The sequence below is a fragment of the Dermacentor silvarum genome, chromosome 1, assembly GCF_013339745.2.
Source record: "Dermacentor silvarum isolate Dsil-2018 chromosome 1, BIME_Dsil_1.4, whole genome shotgun sequence".
NCBI classification, from domain to species: domain Eukaryota; kingdom Metazoa; phylum Arthropoda; class Arachnida; order Ixodida; family Ixodidae; genus Dermacentor; species Dermacentor silvarum.
In genome coordinates, this window is record NC_051154.1 from 374,582,981 (window position 1) to 374,605,959 (window position 22,979).

The following is a 22,979-nucleotide window of genomic DNA, read 5'->3' on the forward strand; positions in this document are numbered from 1 at the left end:
AATGAAACAAACGGGAGGTGGGGAGGTTGGAATATTATGACAACCAAATAACACATAAACTAAGCAACCCAATGAAAAATAACTGAGGGCTCTTGCCTATAGTTTGAAATTTTGCATAGCGAATAGATTCTGAAGCTCGTTTGAAACGTTTATGTCCATTGGTTGAAATGTATTTTCCGTCTCGCGCAGCACAGAAATTTGACTGTAGGATGTAGAGTTTAAGTTCGTCAAAGTTATGACCTGGTTGGTTTTTCGTTTTTGTGAGAACGCGCCGCGACAAATCCCGCGCATGTAGAGGCTAACAGCTTCGCTGCAATAATCATAATAGTAGATATTAGTAGTAGTATTGATCATAAGAATTCGTGCAGTAATCGTCTACAATCACCATCTCAAGGTGAGCACCCCCCACACCGCCCTTGAAGAAAGCCTGGATGCGCGCGTTCCCGTGTTTGTGTACTTTAGGCGGTCAATAAACAGCTTCGGTTTTTTTGCGCAGGAAGCGGTACTTTTCAATAAAGCTATTTGCATAATAAAAGCACACAAGTAGGCATCATTCTAAATATCGGTAAATGAACATTTATTGTGTGTTTATTGATATAGAATTATAAACGAACAAATGCCTGCACATTTATTTAGAATTGGACACGGTTTTCATGGGCGTAATGGCAAGTTTCACCGCAGAGCGTGGCTGCGCGTCACTTTCGCTGCCGATTTAAAAATGTAATTTCTGATTTAAAAGATAAGGTTAGGCGTGTTTCCTATCATTGTGAGTCACAATCTTTGCATCAGCACCATAATCTTAAAAACACATACCGAATGGTTGTCGGTCATGTTAACACTTTCCTCTAGCCGCGCAATGGACTAAAAATATTCAGTTTACGCCGATTCTTTCTTATTTGCCTGAAAATTACTGAAGTAGCGTCAAGCTTTTCCTTTATCCGTTTCGTTCATCTGGAAAACGTGTTTGTTTCATGCTGCTGTTTTCTGTACCTTGCCGGAACAGAGAAGGAGGTCCTCGGAAGAGAAGTCGCTATGGTTGAAGAATTTTACAGGAACCACGGCCATGTTCTAGACCTCACGAAGCGCTATGAAAAATTGAGGAAATCGCTTATGGAAAGACTGACGGTCTCGTCGAGGCTCAACAACAGAGGAGCCAACCTGTTGGAAGAAGAAAAAGCCAGGGATCAGGTTATTGCGGTGAGTGCTTCAGTGAGGCATCGCGACGGCCTGCAGCACATGCGTGGTCTAATTGGATAAATTTCCTTCTTATTATACTAAACTGCTGCATCCAAGCTTTCTTTCAGCAAGCAGCACGAAAATAATTACGCGCTTGAACGCTGAAAGAAGAGCTACGGTGCCTATGAGCCTGTCAAAGACGGCTCCGTGCAAACATCGCGAATCTAAGCGATACTTTAAAGACGTGCCACAACCCATCAGTAAATGCACCGCAGTTACCTTTATGACAGCACAATAAAATCGGCGTCGATAGAATATATAATAATTATTCGCACAGAGCGTTAAAGAAATAAGTAGAGTGCGAACAATGGAATATTTCCGACAAATCTGAATAAAACAAGGAATAACACTCACATTCTCAACCACATGATAGATCATTGTAGAAGGAGCTCATGATGAAGGAGCATCATGCAGTAATATCACATGACTTAAGAAGAGTAAGGTATGTTTCTACTGCGCATAGTACGAATCACTTTTTTTTTTCTTTACGTCTTTAACGCAATACAGGGTCTAGACGGGCTTCCACATAGCGTGTGGAGGGTTGGGGGAGGAAGGGGGGGGGGAGAAGTGCTGCTGAGTAATGCATTCCATCTGTGGTTTACTTCATGGCGGGAGCTTCCACATTGTCTCCTTCATAACGTGGCAGATGTGGCTTGTAATCGAACCCATTAACCTCATACACACTGGCACAATGCCACAGACACCACGGTGGTCAGTTTCTCACTTTCTTTGAAATATGCAATTGCATACATATTTCAATTTTAAATATGAATATGCTCTAATGGACATTAATTTATAATTATTTCTAAATATTGGCAACACCTACAGCGCGTCCTTTTTTAACATCAATAAGGAACTCTTCTAGGGCTCAAATATGGAAGTAAAATACTAACCGTTACAGTTATATAAAAGTGAAATCGCTGCCTGTAAACGCAGAGGGATGTTAAACCTGTGAGAATGGGTTGATCAGAGCAAATTTGTCGCTTTTGACATGCCAATGCATACAGGCGAGCTGAGCGTTTAAACAAACGCGAGCCAGAGAACAAGAGGGTAAGCAGTGTTGTCACGCATCAATAACACATGGGTCAGAGCCATATTGCCATCATGGCTGAAATAGGCTCTATGGCTGAGCTTGTTTCGCAGGAGCATTGCTCCAGTACTATACAGCTCCTATTTGGCCACTAACTGCCGCGTTATCTATTTGCGCTTGCACAAAACATCATTTAAGCACCAAGTGTACTAAAAAGGATTATTGCAATCGTCGTGCGACAGTGCTGGTTCTTGGGAAGGAAGACTATAGGAACAGGTAGCATGATATTAGGCAGCCAACTTCGGCAAGGAAACCAATCTGAGGGCACTTTTACTTGACACTGGAAGATAGTTCGAGATGCATTTTCATGACGCCTCCATTAGAGCCTTTGCGGCTATTCTGGTCACCCCCAAATTCAAGCGTACTGTATACCTTCTCAGCTTTCATGGCCAGCTCTATCGTTCTGTCAAGCGTGCAATTGGATAGAATGGTGAACATTGCGTGAGACACTTCACCGAGCGTTTCAGAATAATTGCAGGGTTTTTGTTTTAGTTCCAAATTATATAATTACGCTATATCCTCCGGCCCCCTTGTACAATGCATTGCGCATTGCTTGAAATTTTTTTTTGCGAAATTGACGAGGAAGAAGTAATTACGCAAGATATTCATTCTGGGGATGAACTACGGTGCATGTGTAAGTGTCAAGAAGTGGTATACTCATATTCTTGTCAACTGCTTTCGAGAAATTTGACGCTAAATTGATGTAGACCTCTGTGTCGGCCGTCTCAGATTGCGTGAAAATACCGGACGCGGAAGCAACGTGTAAATGGCTACACGCAGATCCATCTTCATCTCCGTTTTTAGGCAATGAAATGGAGTTTTCACCACAGTACAGATGACACGATGATGGAGATAGTTAGTTTTTCACGTATACATGGAGACGCTGCCTTTGGCATCTGATCGTGGTATTTAAAATTTAATAATTGTTTTTCACGTTCATAGCATAACAGTAACAGTAAAAACTACCTTGAAGAGAGATTATGCCCCATAGCTGTATTGGGTCTCAGGCGGCTATAATATGCAGAAGGACGTCGCGTAGTTCTTGGCTGTATCAGGACCTGCTGACATATATATAGACACATGATATAAATGAAATGGCAGAAACGGAACTTGAACACTGATAAACAATCAAATATTAAGCAAGAAATACCACCAATGAAGAAAGGTTTTTCGCTACATAAAGAAAATCTTCATGTCAGAAGCAAATTTATAAAGATCCTATGAACAATACAAAGCCATTACGTACAAAACCGAACAGACAAGCATGTGTTTTATAAAAAAGAAAAATATAGAAAGAAATACGAGAAAACATGAGAGAACCGAGGTATACACGCGGATAAATATTAAGAAGTATAGGTATTTATGAGAAACGTTTTGGGTTCTTTTTTCACGGGGCCCTGAAAGTATTTCTCAACGAATCACAGAATGACATCACTGTTAAATTAGGCCACCTCACGAATCCCTTGCAGCAAAAAACTTTCGAATCCTTAAAGCTCAAGATCAAAGTTGGATCAAAGTATCGGACCGATTAGTGACTTTCTTTGTCCTTTCTTTTCCACTGACGCGCTGGAAGCAACTCAGGAGAAACGGCAAGCGAGGGGTTAATTTCCCACTGGCACCGCCAAAAGGTTAAACGCGACACGGCTCATGGCGACACCCGGTAGCGGCCGCAGTGTCTACGCTACGCTTTTCATCTTCGAGGGCACACGCAGCAGGCGCAGCAATGCGCAACGGTCGTGCTTAGATCCGTAGCGCTAAGATGAAATAGTTCTTCGATTTTTTTGAAATCGCACGTATACCGGTTGTTTCCGCGAATACTTCCAAAAATTTTTAAAGCTTGCCTGCGGTAGATAGCACAATTATAGTTCCTGAGTTGGTCTTCTCGAAGAGGCGGACATTACTTGCACAAAAAGTTCAAATGCGTGATCTGGTAATCAAAAAACACTAATTAAGTTTCTAATAATTACCATATGGCCTATATTGCAATTTACGAATTCTTGCCGTGGAGCTTCACGAGGTGCATGCACTTGGAATGAATTCTCAGGATGACACAAGTTTCGAGATTTCAATTCCCGAACTTTGCGGAGAAATCCATTGGCTATCCAGTTAGTTTTGTTCTTGATTGCATAAAGCGAATTTTTTTTAAAGGAAAGTAACTGGAACGCCAATGTCAGTTGGCGCAGCTACGTCGGCGCTTGGAGGATGGCATTAAGTCTAGGCTGCCTGTTTATGTGTCATTCCAGCGCTAAGCTCTCTTTTTGTTTCGGTTTCGGCGCCATGTGCTGCCCTTTCAGGAGTGGTTCAGTTAGAAATACGGTGGGAATAACAGCTGTCGAGTACGGGTTCCGCGCCGGCTGCTTTAAAGCAAGCTATTATGTGGACTTACAGAACAGCTCAAGTATTCGCACGCATGTCGTGGCGCTTCATTTTCGCCCATGGTCCTTCAATGTTTATCAAGGTTTCCTCGAAGCATATTGCTTGTTTTTTTTTTCAAAAATCACCACGTTATTTATTTACTCAGTAACTCAAAATCCGCAAGTCGCTTTAAACGAGAATCGTGACCGTTCGGGTCTTTATGTACCACCAACCCCAAAATTTTGATAACCGTGGTATCTCAGTAAACGCCAAATTTCCGAGTAGCCTATAATAGTAGCCAGTAAAACGGAACGTCACATTGTTGTTCACATATACTGGTAGAAGCTGTAAATGCGAATACTAGGTCGCGTTGTGAAGCTGCTTGGAAATGGGACATTTTCTGAGACCCCGTGGTCCGTAAACTTTTTTGGTTGACTGTACATGCTCAGCTAAGCGCAGTACTCTCGACTGTCGATCAGAACAAAATCTGCTCTAGATGTGGTCTGCATGTTCGGGGGAGCACTGCATGAACATGGTCTTCGAGGGAGAACATTGACAATTTTTGATGAGGAAAGCTTCTCTCAGCAGAGAGCAGTGCGCTGTGAGCAGAGCACAATAGCGCGTTGCAATCATGGCTTCCACTACGTGATAGCGCTAACAGTCAATAAGGCGCGTGCCTCATCAAAGATTCTGGTTGAACCAAACGTAGCGCATTCTGGTGAGAGTTATAGGCACATGGGAGTTAGAGGGCACGAACATATTCCGGCTGCAGTAGTCGTCTGCCTGAGAAATCTTGCCTGAGATGTTTATTTTATGAATCAAGCTTAGGAAAGGCATCTCTATTCCAAAACGCCTTGAGCTCGGGCCGCCTCTAGGGCACTCGCTTGTGACCAGCCGAAGCAGATCCTCGAGGTTGGAGCAATATAGCAATATTTTGCCCGACTCTTGCAGAAAAATGCCTCGGATGAAATGAGGCGTGAACTAAAATTAGCTGAGAACGTGGCTCAGTAAACACCAATAATGTCATGAGTAGATCGGAAAAGAAATCATTCGGCTAATTGTAACAATGAGTGGTGTCGAAATCCACGTCGGAGTGGCAGCTCTCACAAAAATTTTTCACGCAGATCTTCAGGCTAGTGTTGTGCTGGTTGCATGCGGCGGAAGTAATTTCGGAGCCCGAAATACGCGTAGAGATTTGGACACCATCTACAGCATGTATAAGACACCTGCAGAACATCATCAAAAGTTTTGGCTAAGTTTTCGGCTACTTTTCGCTCTGAAAAATTTGGGTCTGGCTGTTTTTGGGCTACATTTTGAGATCACTTGGCTATATTTTGTTGGGGCCATCTGGCAATTACCGTGCTTCCATCGCCTCAGATTAGAGTGTGCTAGAATACGGTTCAGTGGGACGAGCGGCTCGGGCGGCGCATGCTTTGCAGTGAGGCGCCCGACGACGAAAAATGCTTTGGCGGCGCTGTGATTGAAGTGGATTGAGCCACGTCAAGGTTGCGCCGTTGCAAACTGCTGGCAATACTGCTCGGCACGATCCTTCGTATACTACTTCGCGCGCTGGTGCTTGCGTTCAGACCGCTCAAATGCTGTTGATAATAGCATATGACATGTATTTATGCCTGAAGAATAAATTCCTTTCTTCCTCTTCTCCATTTTATTTATTTTATTGCCCTTCGGTGATTGCGCGTGCATTGCGTCGGCTTTCATTCTACTATGCTATTGTACCGTTCCCTTTGGAGAACAAATATTTTTCTCGTTCTTCAAGCAGCACGTATCTCGTGTGTGTATTATTGCCCATATAGTTTTCCATCAGTAGGTCTTGGGAAACGCAGACAGAGAAACATATGTAACCTTCCTGCTTGCCGCTTCAAACAAATAACACACATCTGCCCCATCCGGTGCCTTGTGCTCAGATTTACAGGAAGCGTTGTTAAAATAATAATAATAATAATAATAATAATAATAATAATAATAATAATAATAATAATAATAATAATAAGCTGCAGTGCAACATTCCATTCAAGTTTCCAACTTCCTCGCGAAACAGAATGCGGAGTAACTGATACGGGGACATTTATTGCGATTTATAGCGCCGAAAACAGTCTTCGTTAGCCATTCTATATGGTAATCTTTGGCTTCGAGCTCCAGTTTCACGTACGTCCAGTTTCACGTGCACGTACGTGAAACTGGAGCTCGCAGTTTCAATCCGGGTCGCGGAATTCGATGGACCCGCCGCGGTGGCTCAGTTAGCTGAGGCGTTGCGCTGCTTAGCACGAGGTGGCGGGATCGAATCCCGGCCACCGCGAACAAATGCAAATACACCAAAAAGAATCTCGCGAATACACGCAAAGTTGCCGCGCGACTGGCGGCTCGAGACTCTTTGCGTGTAATCACGAGCTTCCTCCATGCTCGGAAAAACACTTTTAGGTAGCACGTATTGAGCAACAGAAAGCTGTATCGGGAGTTTTTCATGTTGCTCTACAATTTTCTCGTTGCCACTTTTTATCTAATTATAATCACGTGCACACCCGTGGATGACGCGTGGGCGCGATTCACAGCAGCCGCCGCCAACAACGCTCCCGGACGACGCGCGCTACTCCGGCGCCATCTCGTAGACATCGTCGCCGTCTACGCTTTTATTCTCACGCTTTCGCCATATGCTCCTACGCTTTCCGCCTCATGGTTCCGCTGCACCGTTCTCTCCGCTTTCCTCCTCTCACCTCTTCACTCTCGCCACTTTTTTCCTCCCCCACGGCGAGCCGCATTCGCTCTCATTTTTCGCTGTGTTTGTTCGCTCGGTTAGAAGTGACGCCGTCGCTTGCTGCAAGAATGGGCGCCAAAGAGATGTGCTCTAAAGAAGAGATCATTTCGATATGGAATTTAGGACAAGATTACGGTCTGTGGCACCAACACTTATACTTTTATTTTATATTTGTTTTTTGGTGAAGGATGCGTCTCCTTCAGCAATATCAAAAGGCCGCTCATACGTACATATGCTGCATACGTGTTTAATTGCGGTTGTGCTGCTGTCTCGAACATTAATGTTCAAAATAATTTAATATGATCAACTTGTTCTACGTGGCAGTAGCGTTTTCAACTTTTGTTACTTCATAAGAGGAAGCCTTTGCCATCTTTATTTAAGCATTAGAGGCGTAGTGGAATGTCTAGCATCGAGTGAAAAGGCTTGTACTGAATTCTTTTTGCGCTATCTCTATAATAATGAGCTTCTCAAGTTCCAGTCTTTGAGCGTTGCATATGTCTTGGTTTCAGACCCGAAAAGCCATCGTCCAGTACCTCAACAAAGTTGATAGCGGAAAGGAGTCCCAGCTTTACCAAAAGTGGGAATCCATCACGAGGATTCGTGTAGAGACCCAAGAGGAGCTGAAGGGAGACCCGCAGAAGAGCAAGGAGATGCGCGTATGCTTTGCGTCTGCTGTTTTAATTCATAATCGCCATAGATGCCTCACACATACTAATTCATATATTGGGGTAGTGCAAGAGGGACGCCGAATATGAAGCCCAGCGCGAGGCAAACGCTACACTTTGAAATAATGTTTACGGCGATGCAGTGCACCGACTACGTTGATGCCGGCCTCAGAAAAATGTTGAGAACGACCTTACCAAAATGCAAGAAACATAAGAATGGCGGAAAATATGACCAAGTGTGTGATCGCTAGTCATATACGGCATATTACGACCGCATGCACCGACTCCAGGAGTGGTCTATCGTTTTGTAATACTGCACGTTGCTGGCATATAGAAAATATATGGTCCAGATTTCAGCCCACGTTCTGCTCCGTCCTGTCGTTTTACAATTGATGCGAGCTTGCACCTTCACAACGATTTCCGACGTAGCTGTCTGGCTTTGTTGTTTAAAGTTTCGTGCTTCGAATTATAAGGGCATAGGTGGCGCGAAAACATGCGTCTGCTTCAGGCCTGGCTGTTCAGCCGGTGTGGTGCATTTGCCGTAACTTTGTCCTTGCAATGACATTGTGAATGCTTCATAACTCACCATTTTTGTGTCAATGCGTAATCTGGCTTCAAATCCGGCGATTTCTTGACCATAAGAACATCAGAATGAATAAAGTTTCCAACTTCTGTGCATGGTGACTCGTACCTATCAACGCCATCTATGCAGATCTATGGGGAAAGTTCCTCACAGTGTAGCTCAAGACGGGGGCATTCTGCGTATGATCTGCCCTTCATGTAGCAGGAGACAAACACGGCTAGATAATCGTTGGGGTGTAAAGAGAAAACCGCACGGGTGGTAGAACAAGGAAATAAAACAAGCAATAGAAAAGTGTAAGCATGCGTGCTAGGAATAGCCGAGAAGCCAACAATTAGAGATTACCGTTGTTTTCTGTGCGAAAGTCGCGTTTTTTTTTCTGAATTTTACGTTGGTGCGTCTTATATAGAACGGTGTGACTTATGTACGTTTTTTTCCCGAAAAGCGGCCGTCAAAATCGGTTTGGATTCTATGGCCACACGAAGCGCGCTGCGTTTGACCTGCTCTGGCAGTTGCTACAGGTTGTGTACGCACTATGGCCACATATGTAGCTAGGTAAGGTGGCTATATAGCGGATGTTCAAAATTAAGATTTGCGGAATTTTTTAAATCGCCTATAGCAGGTAGCATAATTCTTATCGTTGAGCTGGGTTCTTCGATAAGGCGGACATTAGTTGCACGACAAATCTAAACACATATTCATCGGATTAACAAAAAAATTACACCATCTTCCCGTAGGGGAACCCTGAGTAGTATGCGAAGCAGCCATGGGGTCGACTCAAGTTCCCATTAGTTTTCAGGTCGGCCTGTCGCCGCTGCCGTTTCGTGGCAGCGGCTCGAGCCCTCTTCTCCGCGGCACTGTCCACGGCGCTGACACTGGCGTTGACGCTGGCGCTGTCCGTGGCACTCATCGCGCGTTGCGGGAGGAGAATGAGAGGAGCGGAGCGCGCGCGTCATTATACCGCGAGCTACAGTGGCGCCCCCCAGCAGAGTATGCAGCGCCTACCGTCGCGCCTGTAACCTAAGCTGCTTCGCATTATTGCGCGCGGAGCCGCAGGCGTTGCCATTCGTTGCGCAATCCGGACAGGAGAGGAGCTTTGGAGAGGAGAGGAGGAATGTCGAGAGGAGAGTAGATGAGACAAGGAGAGGAGGGGGAGGAGGATGCGCAGTGCGGGTGTGGACGCCGCACGGCGGATGGATGGAGGGAGGGAGAGAGTGACATAGCCGCGTCCATAAGCGGCTTCGCATCTAAAATTCACTAATCAACTTCTTAGTTGTACTTTGCGACACCAATTGCAATTCAGGAATTGTAGCCGGTGAGCTTGTCACGCGTATACACTTGGAATGAATTTCCATAATGACGCCAGTTTGGACATATGCACCATCGAACTTATCGTAAAAATGCACTGTTGTTCCACTTTTTTTTACCAAAGTGCTGTTTTATATATTTAAGCACAAAAATAACTGGAACGCTTATGTATTTCGCCCACACTTTGGGAAGTATCTTGAAAGTGGTGTTATCTTGGAAATTCATTTCCAGTGAATGCGTCTTGCAAACTCACCGGCTACAATTCATAAATCGCAATATGTGTCGTAAAGTAATTAACTAAGAAGTTTATTAGTCAATTTTTGTTAATTAGATGAATAAGTGTTTCGATTTCTCGTGCTACTAATGTCCGCCTCTTCGAATAACCCAACTCAACGATCAGAATTATGCTACCTGCCACAGGCGATTTTTTAAAATTCCGTAAAGCTTACTTTTAAACACCCTGTATAGAATCGAGTTGCCGAGCGCCGTACGAGGACGGAGCAGAAAAGCAAGCGGCGGCACGCCGACCGCGGGTAGGCCGACTCTGAACTCTTCCCATCTGTAGATCGCTTTAAAGATACGGCGCGTGCCGCTGCGCAAACTACGCAGTTGCTACTAGAATACAAGCTACCCCTCTCTCCCGCGCTGCCTTCCCGCTTTCCTCTATTGTGCGCGTTTCGGCTCACCGTCGCACGCTTTCACTCGTACATGGAGCATACGGCGCGCAGGGACGATGTTATCGCCCTTGGGTTTTATATGGAACATCGCGGTGACCACGACGGTATAAATGCGATGGGGTGTCCATCACTGCCATCGCAATTCTACAGGAATCGCACCGATATGCTTGCGCGTGACCCGCGTTCACGAAGTGAAACATCACTGTATTTTTTTAATCGCTTAGCGAATGAACAGGCGCGTCTTGTACACCGGCGCGACTTCTGTGCATTTTTTCTGCCGTTTTGAGGGGGTTATGACTTATACAAAGGTGTGACTCATATATCGAGAAATACGATACACAAAGATGAACTATACTGCTTATGGGGCAGAAGTGGGTAGAAAAGAAAGGTGTGGCGAGTGAACTAGCGCAAAAAGGTAATCTACAAGTGACAATTGGGTGTATGTCAATCGCAAAATATATAAAGGCGCAAGAAAGACTTTGTGAAACCATGAAAGGGCTCCAGGAGCCGCAAGCAAAGATTTTCAACGTTTATAAGAGTTAAAGATGGTAACATCTTCGAAGGAGATGACGCGTGGGGGTACCTGAGTAACGTTATCAGCGAGAATTTTGACAAGAATAAACTCGCAGTCTAGAATCAATCCGACCATGCAATAGAGAAGCGTGACAGCAAGCTCGAAGCTTTTTACTGGTAAAAAGCATCAGAAAATTTTCCGAACAACACGGCAGCAGCATCTCAAACAGCTGGGCCAAATGAGCAAGGAAGAGATGACTAGTGCTATAGAGGAAGTTATTACAACAAAGAAAATTACGATGGGTGGCAGGAAACCTTATCATAAGGGCCAAGGTCATAATGATAAGACGAGCTTATACTTGCTGTCACAGTACCATCAGGTGTATATATATATATATATATATATATATATATATATATATATATATAGAAAGGCAATAAATGAATGCATGAATGAAAGTCCTTTATTTAGAAATGGGGAGGCACAGGTCCTCTGTGGGGTAAATGGGGCATTACTGTCGTCATTCTTCAAATAACTTACTGTTTCAAGAAATAGGCATTCTCATGTAGGAGTATACACCCGTACTGAGGCTGTGCGTGACCAGTGCTGTGGTATGTCGGTCCCCCTAAACCACCCTGATCAGGCCGCTCCGGCTAGCATATGTTGCAAATAATAACTGCGTATTGGGATCCGTGAGCAGTGCTTCACGGTAGCTAGTAAACTGTAAAGGCTGTATGGCCATTCTGCCTGTGTCAAACGCGGAACATTGCCACAGTAAATGGTAATGGTCTGCACGGCATCGCAGCCCGCAGTGCGTGCACGTCACAGACGTAATGTCGGGATGTCGCCATTTTGCCACAGAGTACGGTGTGTAGGCCGAGTTTGCAAATACCTTATTTACAAAAACCTCCTGAGCGCGTGAAAGTGAAGACATGCTCGAGAAGAGGGCAGGCGCGGTAACCTGCTTGAGGCGTTGTTTACTTGCAGTACGCAGGGACGTCCGTACATAGTGCATGGTGGTTATCGAGGCAGTCACTTGGCTTAGGAGGTCATACGGGTTCACCCTGAGGGGTGGGGGCTGAGAAACATTGGTCGACCCACCTGCGGAAGCAGCAGCGGCGTGTGCCGCAGTATTGCCCCCGGGCACACCCGTATGCCACGGCGTCCAGATAATTTCTATCGGACTATTTGCCTTCTCGTGCCTACGAAGGATAGATTGAATAGCAGAAGCTGTAGCATCTTCCGAGGCTGGGCGAAATATTGCAGAGTAGGCTGTGTGCGAATCCGTATAAACGCGGACAGGTTTCCGGATGGTATATGGGAGGCTTGCAGTGGCTTCCCAAATAGCCAGGAGTTCAGCATGCGCTGGGGTACCGCCCGGGAGATGGCAGCTATAGGCCCCTGTGTAAGCGGTCGTCTGCGTGCAAACCCACGCCATGTAGGCCCGGTCATTTGAGATAGCAGCATCAGTATAGATGTCGATTGTGTCCAAGCTCGCTTCCTTGAGTTGACGTGTGGCAAGAAGTTGGCGAGCAGGAGCGTTGTTCCGAGATATACGACGGCGAATGCGTCGAGAAGCAATCGGGGCTTCTCAAGGGGGTAAAGACATTAAGAGGAGGTGCGTCATGTTGCTGGTCATCCCAGGTGAGAAGGCGACGACCTTGCGGCGTATTTTCCATGCGGATATGGTGTCGGGTGTGGGCTTCGCGGATGACGTCTTGCAGTGGAGGCAAGCCTGCACCGCGTTCAAGTGCAGGTATCTTAGTGTGTTTGGGGAGCCCCGTGACAGTGCGCAGGGTGGCCCTGTGAAGGCGTTCCAGATTCCGGACGACCGTGGGAGAGAACGTGTATATGGGTGCACCTTACAAGATCTTGCCGATGAGCACAGCCTTGGCGAGGGTACAGCATGCCATTTGTCGCGCTCCCCCGTATTTGTTAGAGTCGACGTATCGTGTGCAGCATGGTAGGACATGCCTGTCGGAGGCTACGCACCCACTTTTATGGTCTGTTACAGCTGGCGATAGGCAGGCCAAGAACTTTGATCTGTTCGTTTTAGGACTGTATGGTGTGCGATCCAATGTGGAGCGAGATACTCATGCTCGGTCTGCGTTATTTCCTTGTCAGCATAATCTCCTGCTTCTGTCCAAATAGTTACATCATCGGCGTAGATGGCAAATCTAGCCGTTGTGTCTCGTTCAAGGTTTTCAGCCACTCTGCACATAGCCACATTAAAGAGCGTCGGTCCTAGGATGGACCCCTGCGGAACACCTCTGTCCAGGTAATAAGTCTTTGGGCTCCATCCGGGTGACGCCTGTTACGAAAGCCGATGGTTCGTGGTGTCCACGAAGGTTCCATGTATGGTGCCATGCCAGGTGCCAAGAGGAGGAGTTATCCAGGGAGATTAGTAAACTGTTTTATATACACTGTACATGGTATTTTACAAGAAGGGCTCCATGATATTGGAGCCATCTACGTGCTAACATCTTTGCATGTAGTAGCATTTACATCTCCGAGCGTTCTCCATGGTCGAACGTCTACATGGTCAAGCCTCTCTCACAACACTCAAGTCACCTGTTTTATCCCTTTCGTTTCCCTCTTTCACTCGACGAGGGAACACACTGTAGTTCTTTTAGCCAATCAGCATCTTGGATCAGGTGGCCATATCCCGCACGTGATGGGTCGTCGTTTCCCGCCGGGCTCCGCCTCCAATCTTGTTAGGTCGCCCCCGAACACAGGCAGCGGTTGACACCTTGGGAACCGAACGTTGATGTCGTTCCCCCGGGATTGCCAGACACGGGCCCCTTTCAAGATTGATGCATAGGCGCCTTAAGATGGCGCCTATGCATCATCAAAAAGTGAGAAGAGGAAGATCATCATGAACAAGCCCATTAAGAGAAATAAACAGAAATATAGAATACTGTCCAGTAATTCTAAAGTCACGCGAGTGAAAGACAACTACCGTTTCTCCACCTGCGCTTCACCTTTGGCTACAGTTTCGAACAACACGCAAGACATTTCAACGCTTTTAATGGGATTGCTCTACATGGCGAGGGCGAGGCTTGCGCTGATATGGGCACGCGAGGGTTGTTACACAAGGGCCAAGTCGCAGACAAGAAGAACCCTTTCGATGCACTATTCGGGGGCGAGTGAGAGATAAATAAATAAATAAATAAATAAATAAATAAAATCGGTGTTGGCATAAGCAAATTTGAGAAAGAATACAAATATTTGATAAAATCGCCGATGGAATATCGAAACAGATATTTTCTTAATTCTTAAAGCATCATGAAACATGAAAGTTTGCATGGAATCATCATGGTCGAAAACATGGCTCAACTTTTAGGGCAGCGCGTTAGCGTCATCTTGATATGCTATAACCGACAACAACAGTTCGCGCGTCGTGGGCAGAATTCACGCGCTTCCTGCTATAGCCACCACGTATCTCGACCTAACAACCGATGAACCGCCGCCTTTTCTACTGACATAGTTTCATACATATACTAGAGGGAACTCTGCCGCTAGTATCTACGGAAACTGCAAGCAGGGTGGCTCAACGAGCATGGGGGTGATGGTTAGTGCATGGATTTGCCGGAATTTCGTCCTTCTGGCTTAATACGACTTCTCGACTTTTGAGACTGATCATGTTCAGGAAAGCACTGCGGTATAAATAACAAAGTCACAGTTTTGCCCGAAAGGCGAAGCATCAATTGCGATAGCAAATTTAATTTTAGAGAGCTATACGAAATAAGGATAGTGGTTATATCGGCTGCATAAACTTGGACACATTCGCTTACTAGCTGAATGAGCAAGCATGGTGTCAGCTCGCACAAGCAAACGTGCATAGATCACACTCGATGACCGCATACAACCACTGTCAAAACGCTGGCGTGAGCAAGCGCTGTGACAGCAGCGACCGAAGGTTCGTGCGGTCTATTGTTTCAACAAAAACGGAGCGGCGAAAGCACAGCGCATACAAAGGTAAAAGCCGTGTGGAGATTGCTTTCAAGATACGGTGCGCGCGACAGCCGGGAGCCGAGCAAAGTACAAGTACACGGCTGCTGGCAGAGTAGAAGCCGGGTGCCCTCCTTCCCGCGCTGCCTTCCCGCTTTCCTCCTTTCACGTGGGAGATTGAGTCTCCAGTTCTCCTTGCATCAGCTCGCAAGATACGCATTTGGTGCCGCAGCAAAAGGTCGCCTCCCCTGCCTCCCTCCCATCCCCCCACGACCTTTCGCAAGACGGAAGATGCCGCGTTTGCTCCCCGCCGAGCGTTCGCTCTCCGTGAAAGCGCGCGTCCCTTGTGCGCTTTCACTTGCACATACAGCATATGGAGCGTGACGACGATTTTATCGCCGCTAGACCTTATACGGAACCTCACGGCGACGACGATGGCAGAAACGTGCTTGGAGTGTCCATATAATTGCTATCGCAATAAAAAAACTTCGCCAGACATACTTAAGACTCCTTACGCGTGGGAATGCGAAAGTATTAATGTTGCTTTGGTAAAATGTTTTCCATTGAGCAAGTGACGCACCGGAAGCAGCGCGCTCATATTATAGACTTATGACACGGCGCCACCTCCCTCCATTGGCTGCGCCGGCACGCGCCCAATAACGCACGCACTAGGCCACACCTTTAGTCAGCCAGATGGCTGTGACGTGATGCGTGCAATGACACACGCACTAGGCACACCTTTAGTCACCCAAAAAGCTTGCTCGTCTTGCACAGCCGAGGGCCGGGTTTGATTCCGGCCCAGACCGAGACGTACCAAATTTTTCTTTTCAAACCCATGAATTCACTTTGCTTACAGGAACCTCCTTGAGAAACTTGACGTCAATCCGAGCATTTATATGTGTTCTCGCTCTTTGCACCGTCGGCCATTTTTGGTATCGTCGCTTGATGCCGTCGCCGATGACGACGCCGCCTTTTCGCGTAATCGGGTATCTAATGCTTTCGCATTAATAAACGCAGTACAATAAAATTCCCCGATGATTACGATACTCGCTAATGCTAATTTTGAGCTCAGCTGTTTAGGCGTCTTGATTTCGTGATACATTGTGGCAAAGAATTTGAATCTGAACGACAGGGTCCACCTCGGGAGACGTTCGGGCAGCTCATTTAGCAGCAGCGGCAGACGAAGCATTCAACCGGTTGCATTGCTCACGGTTCAGAAAGAAAGCGTGAACACGGGAACGCGTGGCTCGCGCGGAACGCATTCCTTGGAGGCTGCGTCGCAGGCGAAGTAGCGCATGCACTGTGGGTCCGAAGTCAACGCCGGTGCTTTGTTTCCATAAATGGTCTCGTCGCATGCCTCCTCACCTCCTCCTTTCTCCATACCCTCTTCCTCCGCTACCTCCTCGCGCTCTTGTCGCTATCATGGTTTTTCATCCACCGATGCGTTCCACGTTCGCTATTTCATCCGTAGTCGTGCTCGTTCGCTCCGTTATCCGAGGGGCGCCGACACTCAATGATGGAACGGGCGCCTGTGAGCTGCGCTCTAAAATTGTCCGACGGTAGGATTCGAACACGGGACCTCTCACCAAAGCCTGATATTTATACTATTATGCCACAGATGCATGGACCGGCTGGGCCGCTGCGATGAGCAGCGATTTGACATGCTTTCAGAGTCACACTGGCTTTTGCGTTCAAAAATGTATTGATGGCTTTGAAATTCAGGCAAACGATGACGCATAGACCATAAAAAAAATACCACAAGAACATCCGAAGCCGCAAGCACGAATATCAGAGAAATCCATGTACTAACAATCATTCCCATCGTGACTGAAAATAGGAGCACCAGAGTTCCCCCTGGTGATATTTGCACGAAATTGCATGGCCACTGAGACAGACTGATGGCACTACTCGCACGTGTGTACTAGCGTACTCCAAGAAGTCACATGATATTTTTCGCAGTTCGCGGGCTATCTCTGTCTTCCGAAAAAATAACGACTCGATGTGTATGTACCTTGCTGAAACCACAGTGGTTTGAAGTGCCTTGCGATTCTCGACAACGGCCTAAATGACATCTTGAGAATTAGAACACAATTAAACTGGTACGTAATTGTTTTAAATAAATAGTTAATTAATAAGGACTAAACAATACGGGCCTTTTCTGAAACAGACTATAAAACACATGCGCGAAGTCTTATTCTCGTAGGTTTATTGGTGTGTCTCTATAAATCACAGTGCACGATTCCTGGGACACAGAGCATATAGTGTAACCCCAAGAATAGATTTTAATTAAACTGTTCAGAATATTTGCGATACATTGTAGCAGTAATTGCCTAGGGTAATGCACTTGAATGCGCACGGTCACCGAAGGGCTCAGCCACCTTGTATATAACATACGTATTACACGACTGTATCTCAATGACACTATATATATGAACCAGTATGTGAAAATAGGCGCATACTGATGAAAGACGATAGGCGGACAGGTTAGCTGCACAAAAAACTTCGTATGCTACTACAGCTTCGTTACATAAAAATAGATCAAAGGACGAGAGAAAAGAGACAAAAAACGCACACACATCCATTCAGAAAATACACACAAAAAGGAGCAAATAAGCACCATGAAATCAGCAAAGTGGGAAGTGGAACTTTTATGAAATCATTATTATATGACATTTTATCCATCTCTTTCTTCGACTGCATCACATAAAAGGATTATATTTTTGCAAATATTTTGTACACATCTTCATGTTGACATTGTATGGCACAGCTTTGAGTGACTAAATGATTCATCGACCTATCGATTGATTGTTCCATTGATTGATTGATTGTGGCTGAACCGTGGCAGGCATGTTCATAAGCCGGCTAGAACGTGCGCGCGCATACCGGTTTCTTTAGGTGGTACGAAATTGTAGGCAAAATGGTAAAAGAAGTTTACGAAAATTAAAACCGTCCAGCGCAGCTAATGTAGAAGCCGTGGTCGCTAGAATAATGTTCGGTCCTTGTGTGATGTGCCCGCTAGAGTAGACATCAATATACACACTATACTGAACACAGTAAGCTGAAGTCGCGGTACTGTCACTTCTAAAGGAAGCACACTGCAATGCACACGTAGAGGGTTGTGCTTTGTGCTTGATTTAGTTGTCAGAAAACTGCAACGTTTTCTTGAATGTCACGAAATGAAGATACGTAGGAAATAGAGGGCCATGTAGTGTCGGAACTTGAACCTATATTTGACCTTATTAAAGCAAATCTTCCTCTCCGTCTTCCTATGTCTTTCCCACTGCTGCTGCTGCGGCTGTTGCTGTATAGCGCATCGCGCCGGGGGTGGTTCATTGCGTGGGTATACATGACAGGAGTGCGGCGGAGAGGAAAGGCGACGCGAGAAACTTTTTTGGACCTTTGCACCGCGTCGAATGTGCACAATGTCCTCTGGAACCCCCCGGTCATTGCTACATTAGCCTCTTAATTCACAGCTGTAATATACATGACCCCCCGCAAAAGCATTGCAAAAGTTACAGCTCGTACCTTTCTGCTAACCTACGTGTACAGGGGAAACCAAGATAAATATGGTAGAGAGGAGGTAGAGAGAGGAGGCATATAAGGGGTAGAACCGGCGCAGTCGCGAAACGAGTGAATAACAGCCTTGCCACTCTTCGCTGGCACTTCCCATACCAAGGGGCCTGTGGGGGGATGGAGGGATAGGGAATAGGTGACGCGAGAAGGCGAGGAAACGCTAGTACCATAGACACGACAGCGGCTGCGGGCACACGGGAAACATTGAAGTTCAGAGTACGCTACGGTTCGTTTCTATTTATGAAAAAATACACACCATGCAACTTTGTCAAGCGGACAACTTACGCAGGGCGTGCCGAAGCAGAGCCGCACTAAGGCGCACCGAAGGGTCTAGGCGACGCTACGGAAGTCATCACGCGTCAAATCAACACTTTTTTGCCCGCCGTGGTTGCTTTGTGCCCATGGCATTGCTTGAGGTCGCGTGTTTGATCCCGACTGCCACATCTCGACGGGGACGACGTAAAATGTAAAAAAAAAAAACATTTACGCTCGCGCACCTAAGTTTAGGGACATGTTAAAGAACACCATGGTGGCAATATTAATCCGGAGTCCGCCACTACGGCGTTCCCCATAATTCGATTGTGGTTTTGGCACGTACAACCCCATGATTCAATTAAAATTTGCCTCACATGGCAAATTCATTGCCATGTGAGGCAATGAATGTGCTCAACCCTCCAAGAGTTTTGAAGTATGGCGCACAACAACGCCTCAAGCAAACACATACCTCGATGTGTTCTGTGTACTACGCAGACAAACAACAGTAGTGCACGCAAGGTAACGTTTAACATCAACTGACCACTCTCGTGTTGGAATAAACGTTGAGGAAATAGAACATTCGCCGTCAACATCGCCGCTAATTATCGTCAGTCAAAGCAAACAGCACACAAAGCTTCGCATAGATTGATTCCCACAATGCGTGGGTTCCGCGTGTCTTTTTTCTAGAATCAATTAGTCGCTGCTAAAACTAGAAGAGTTGGGACAATTCCGCCCAATTGTAGCTGCGTTCACTTAGACGACTTAATGCTCTTTCGTATGGACGCAGCATTTCTCGCAAACGCATAGGCAAGCCACACTGTGCGATTTGGCAGCTTCCCTCGAGTCACATATAAGTGTATCTCTTTATGTGCAGAAATCAAGCCAGAGACTTAGCGCCGCCCAGCCGGCGACTAGCACAGACGCCACGGCATGGAGGTCACATGGCCGCCGTGACACCAAGGCTCATTCCATGGGCGCCCAAGGTCAAGAGGAAGAAGGGGAGCCATCTTGCCGGGCGCTCGGCCGAGTGAGCTGAAAACAGTTTTTTTTTCATCTTTTACTTTTTTCCTCGAAAAGTTATCATGCATTTCGATGAGCATCCTTCGTTTAATTCGTTCTTAGTAAGAGAACATTAGGGGAAAGGCGTAGTCGCAAATGTTATCGGGCGTGACCTAATGCCCCTTGGCAGGAATAAAGTGAGCTTTTATAGGTACGTGCAGGAGAAGTTTCATGCTTCTATGTGGCATGTGGGTGACGTAGACAGGGATCAGAATTTGCATAAATTGATGTTTAACGAGATGCTTGCCCCAAAGTGACTGTATAGACTTTCTGAACTACACAGCTCGACACCACGATACTTCGCAAGAGGAAAGTGCGTGTTTGGAAGAGTATGTCAACAAAGGATGAGTTTTTGTTGTGGTAGATGATAGCTTTACAACCTTCCGCCAAGAGGGACCGCGGTTTGAAGACTGCAGGAGTTATTCTGCGAGAACCAAAGGAAATTACTCCTGTACACTGCTTACCCGCCTTTCACGCCACCTGAGCTGTCCGCAACTGGTCTTCAACCATGTTCATTCACATGTTTCCTGCTGTGCTTAGAAAACCCATGGCCACCGTCTCGGTAGTTCTAGAATTTATTAGTCGCTGCTATAACTATAACAGTTGGAGCATTTCCACCCAATTGTAGCTTTACTCAAATAGACGGCTTAATGCTCTTTCGTTTAGACGCAGCATTTTTCGCAAACGCATAGGCAAGCCGCACTGTGCGATTTAGCAGCTTCGCTCGAGCCACATACCTCGACTGCGATATGCTGGTACGGCAAAGTAAGCAAAGGTAGATTGGCACTACTAACCACGGGTTATTGAATTGTGCTATCTGCCATAGGCAACCTTTAAGAATTTTTGAGTGTTCGCTGAAACACCCTGTATATATATATCGATAGAACGAGAACAAAGGGAACCGAGCGGGCCGATTTTTATTATTAATATCATAAGAAGCTAACAAACAGTGACCCCAAGGTTAACATAGGGGAACTCACTTGTACTTGCTAATTGAATTAAAGAAATGATAAATTAATGCAAATGCAAATGAATGAAAAAACTCTCCCGATGAATGCCATAGTTACAGGTGAGTCCGCTCCGATTAAGGAACATCCATACCAGCATTCAACCTTCGCAAGGAAGATAAGCCTAAAACCGCATTTACGTGTGGGTTAGGGCTCTATGTGTTCTGTGCAGTCCCTTTCACGCTGTATAATGTTCCGGCTACGTTTCAGAGCATGATAAACAAAGTCCTAAGTGGTCTCATTTGGAAAGTATCCTTGGGCTCTCTTGAAGACTTTGTTATTTTCTCAAAGAAGAGTGTAGCCCACCATGCCGATTTTGAGAAAGTATCCGCAGGTGGGGAACGATCCCACGTCTTCGCATTACGCGTGCGATGCTCTTACCATTGAGCTACCGCGGCGTCGTTTTCCCATCCACTTTCTGGGGTATTTATGTTTTTACACCTAGAATTAACCCTGGGAGTGCTAGCCAGGGCCACCACTCACAAGCCTAGGCAGTGGATGTTCCACATCCGCTGCCAAGAGACCATGTCGCAGCGAGTGCTACTCCGAAATCAGTAGTTATATAATATGCAAGTGCCTAATTCTGTAACTCGCTTAACTAAACGCCAAATAAACGGAACGAAATAAACAGTGTAGCCAGAACAGTGCGGCCAGAATAGCCAGAACGCTGAGAAAATGGTCCACCTTCCAACTGCTGCAACATCAAGACAGTTCATCGGACCCCCACTCTTCGAAGGTACCCTTGAAGAGTTTGTCTCGGAGTGTATAAACTGCTACAAACACGTCTCGTCACTCAGCACCTGGGATGATGACACCAAGGTAAAATTTATTTATTTGGCTTTGGAATGCGACGCGATCAAATTGTACACAACACAATTCTGACCGGTGCCACTAATACGTGGGAAGTGTGGACTACACTGCTGAAATCATCCTGCAGCATTCACCACGCAGCCAGAGATTTGGCACTTGCGATTAGAAGAAAAGCGCTACTGCCGTCTGAGAGCACAAAGCAGTATCATTGAAGCATGCTGCAACTTTGTCCCCGACTTGGACCCAGGAAGTAGGAGGAGAACTTGCGTCATCTATCACACGGACTTCGTGCCGATACGCTGGAGAAAATGATCCTCGCCAACCCGACGATTGTGCAGAACTTTAGAAAACTCTACAGCGTATAAACCACTCTACCTTGATGGCCCATGCCCCTCTGACGCTTTGAATGGCTACTTTCTTCCCACCAACTCGCATGCGTGGTCAGCGACCATTCCCGAAGAACTGAATGGCTAAGTGACTGTCACCGCCGCCGCACAGCCTTCTCTGGTAAGCTTCGCCTTTCAAGAACACTGACTCGCTGTGCCAACATGCATGTCGAACGCCCAGAATTACCGGCAAATCACTTCCAATGGCAACAATCTCTCAATTGACTGGAAATCTCTGAGTTGACTGGCTCATTTTGCTCAGCTGCAGATGCACAGGTGTGCTGGCCGCCTGAACCGTGACCTCGAAGAACATCCCCGGCGACGATGGGTGCCCCGGTATTACTGTTGCAATCGTCTCGGCCACATCTCGCGTGACTGACAGATGCAGTACTAAGACAAACAGCCACAACGAAGGGACGAGGAAAGCCGTAACACTGATTGGCACTTTGACTCTGGAAATGGGAACCGACAGGCACAGGGGGCCAGCCTGACCGCTCAGTCTGCACACTGTCAGAAAACCAACTAATCTCGGCACCTGTCAGCGCGAACGAAACAAGTGACAGACTAATCGTAGACAAAGGTCTTCTGTAAATGTTGCCTACCTTAAACCTCGCGGACAAGATCAGTTCATTTCAACACATGAGAGAGAATAGAATTTTGATAAGAGGAATCGGAGGAAATGTCCCATGGCCCATGGCGGAAACGGAAGTAATTATTCACTTTGATGCCACACAAATCAC

The 22,979-nt window shown here is 46.3% G+C and overlaps 1 protein-coding gene across 1 annotated transcript; it reads left to right on the forward strand.

The window, feature by feature from the left end:
- Positions 1-1,032: 1,032 nt before the first annotated feature.
- Positions 1,033-20,013, forward strand: LOC125943674 (uncharacterized). The gene is made up of 3 exons (XM_049663126.1): positions 1,033-1,197; positions 7,964-8,110; positions 19,852-20,013. Exons 1-3 carry the CDS (start codon positions 1,033-1,035, stop codon positions 20,011-20,013), a joined length of 474 nt encoding a protein of 157 aa, XP_049519083.1.
- Positions 20,014-22,979: the final 2,966 nt, after the last annotated feature.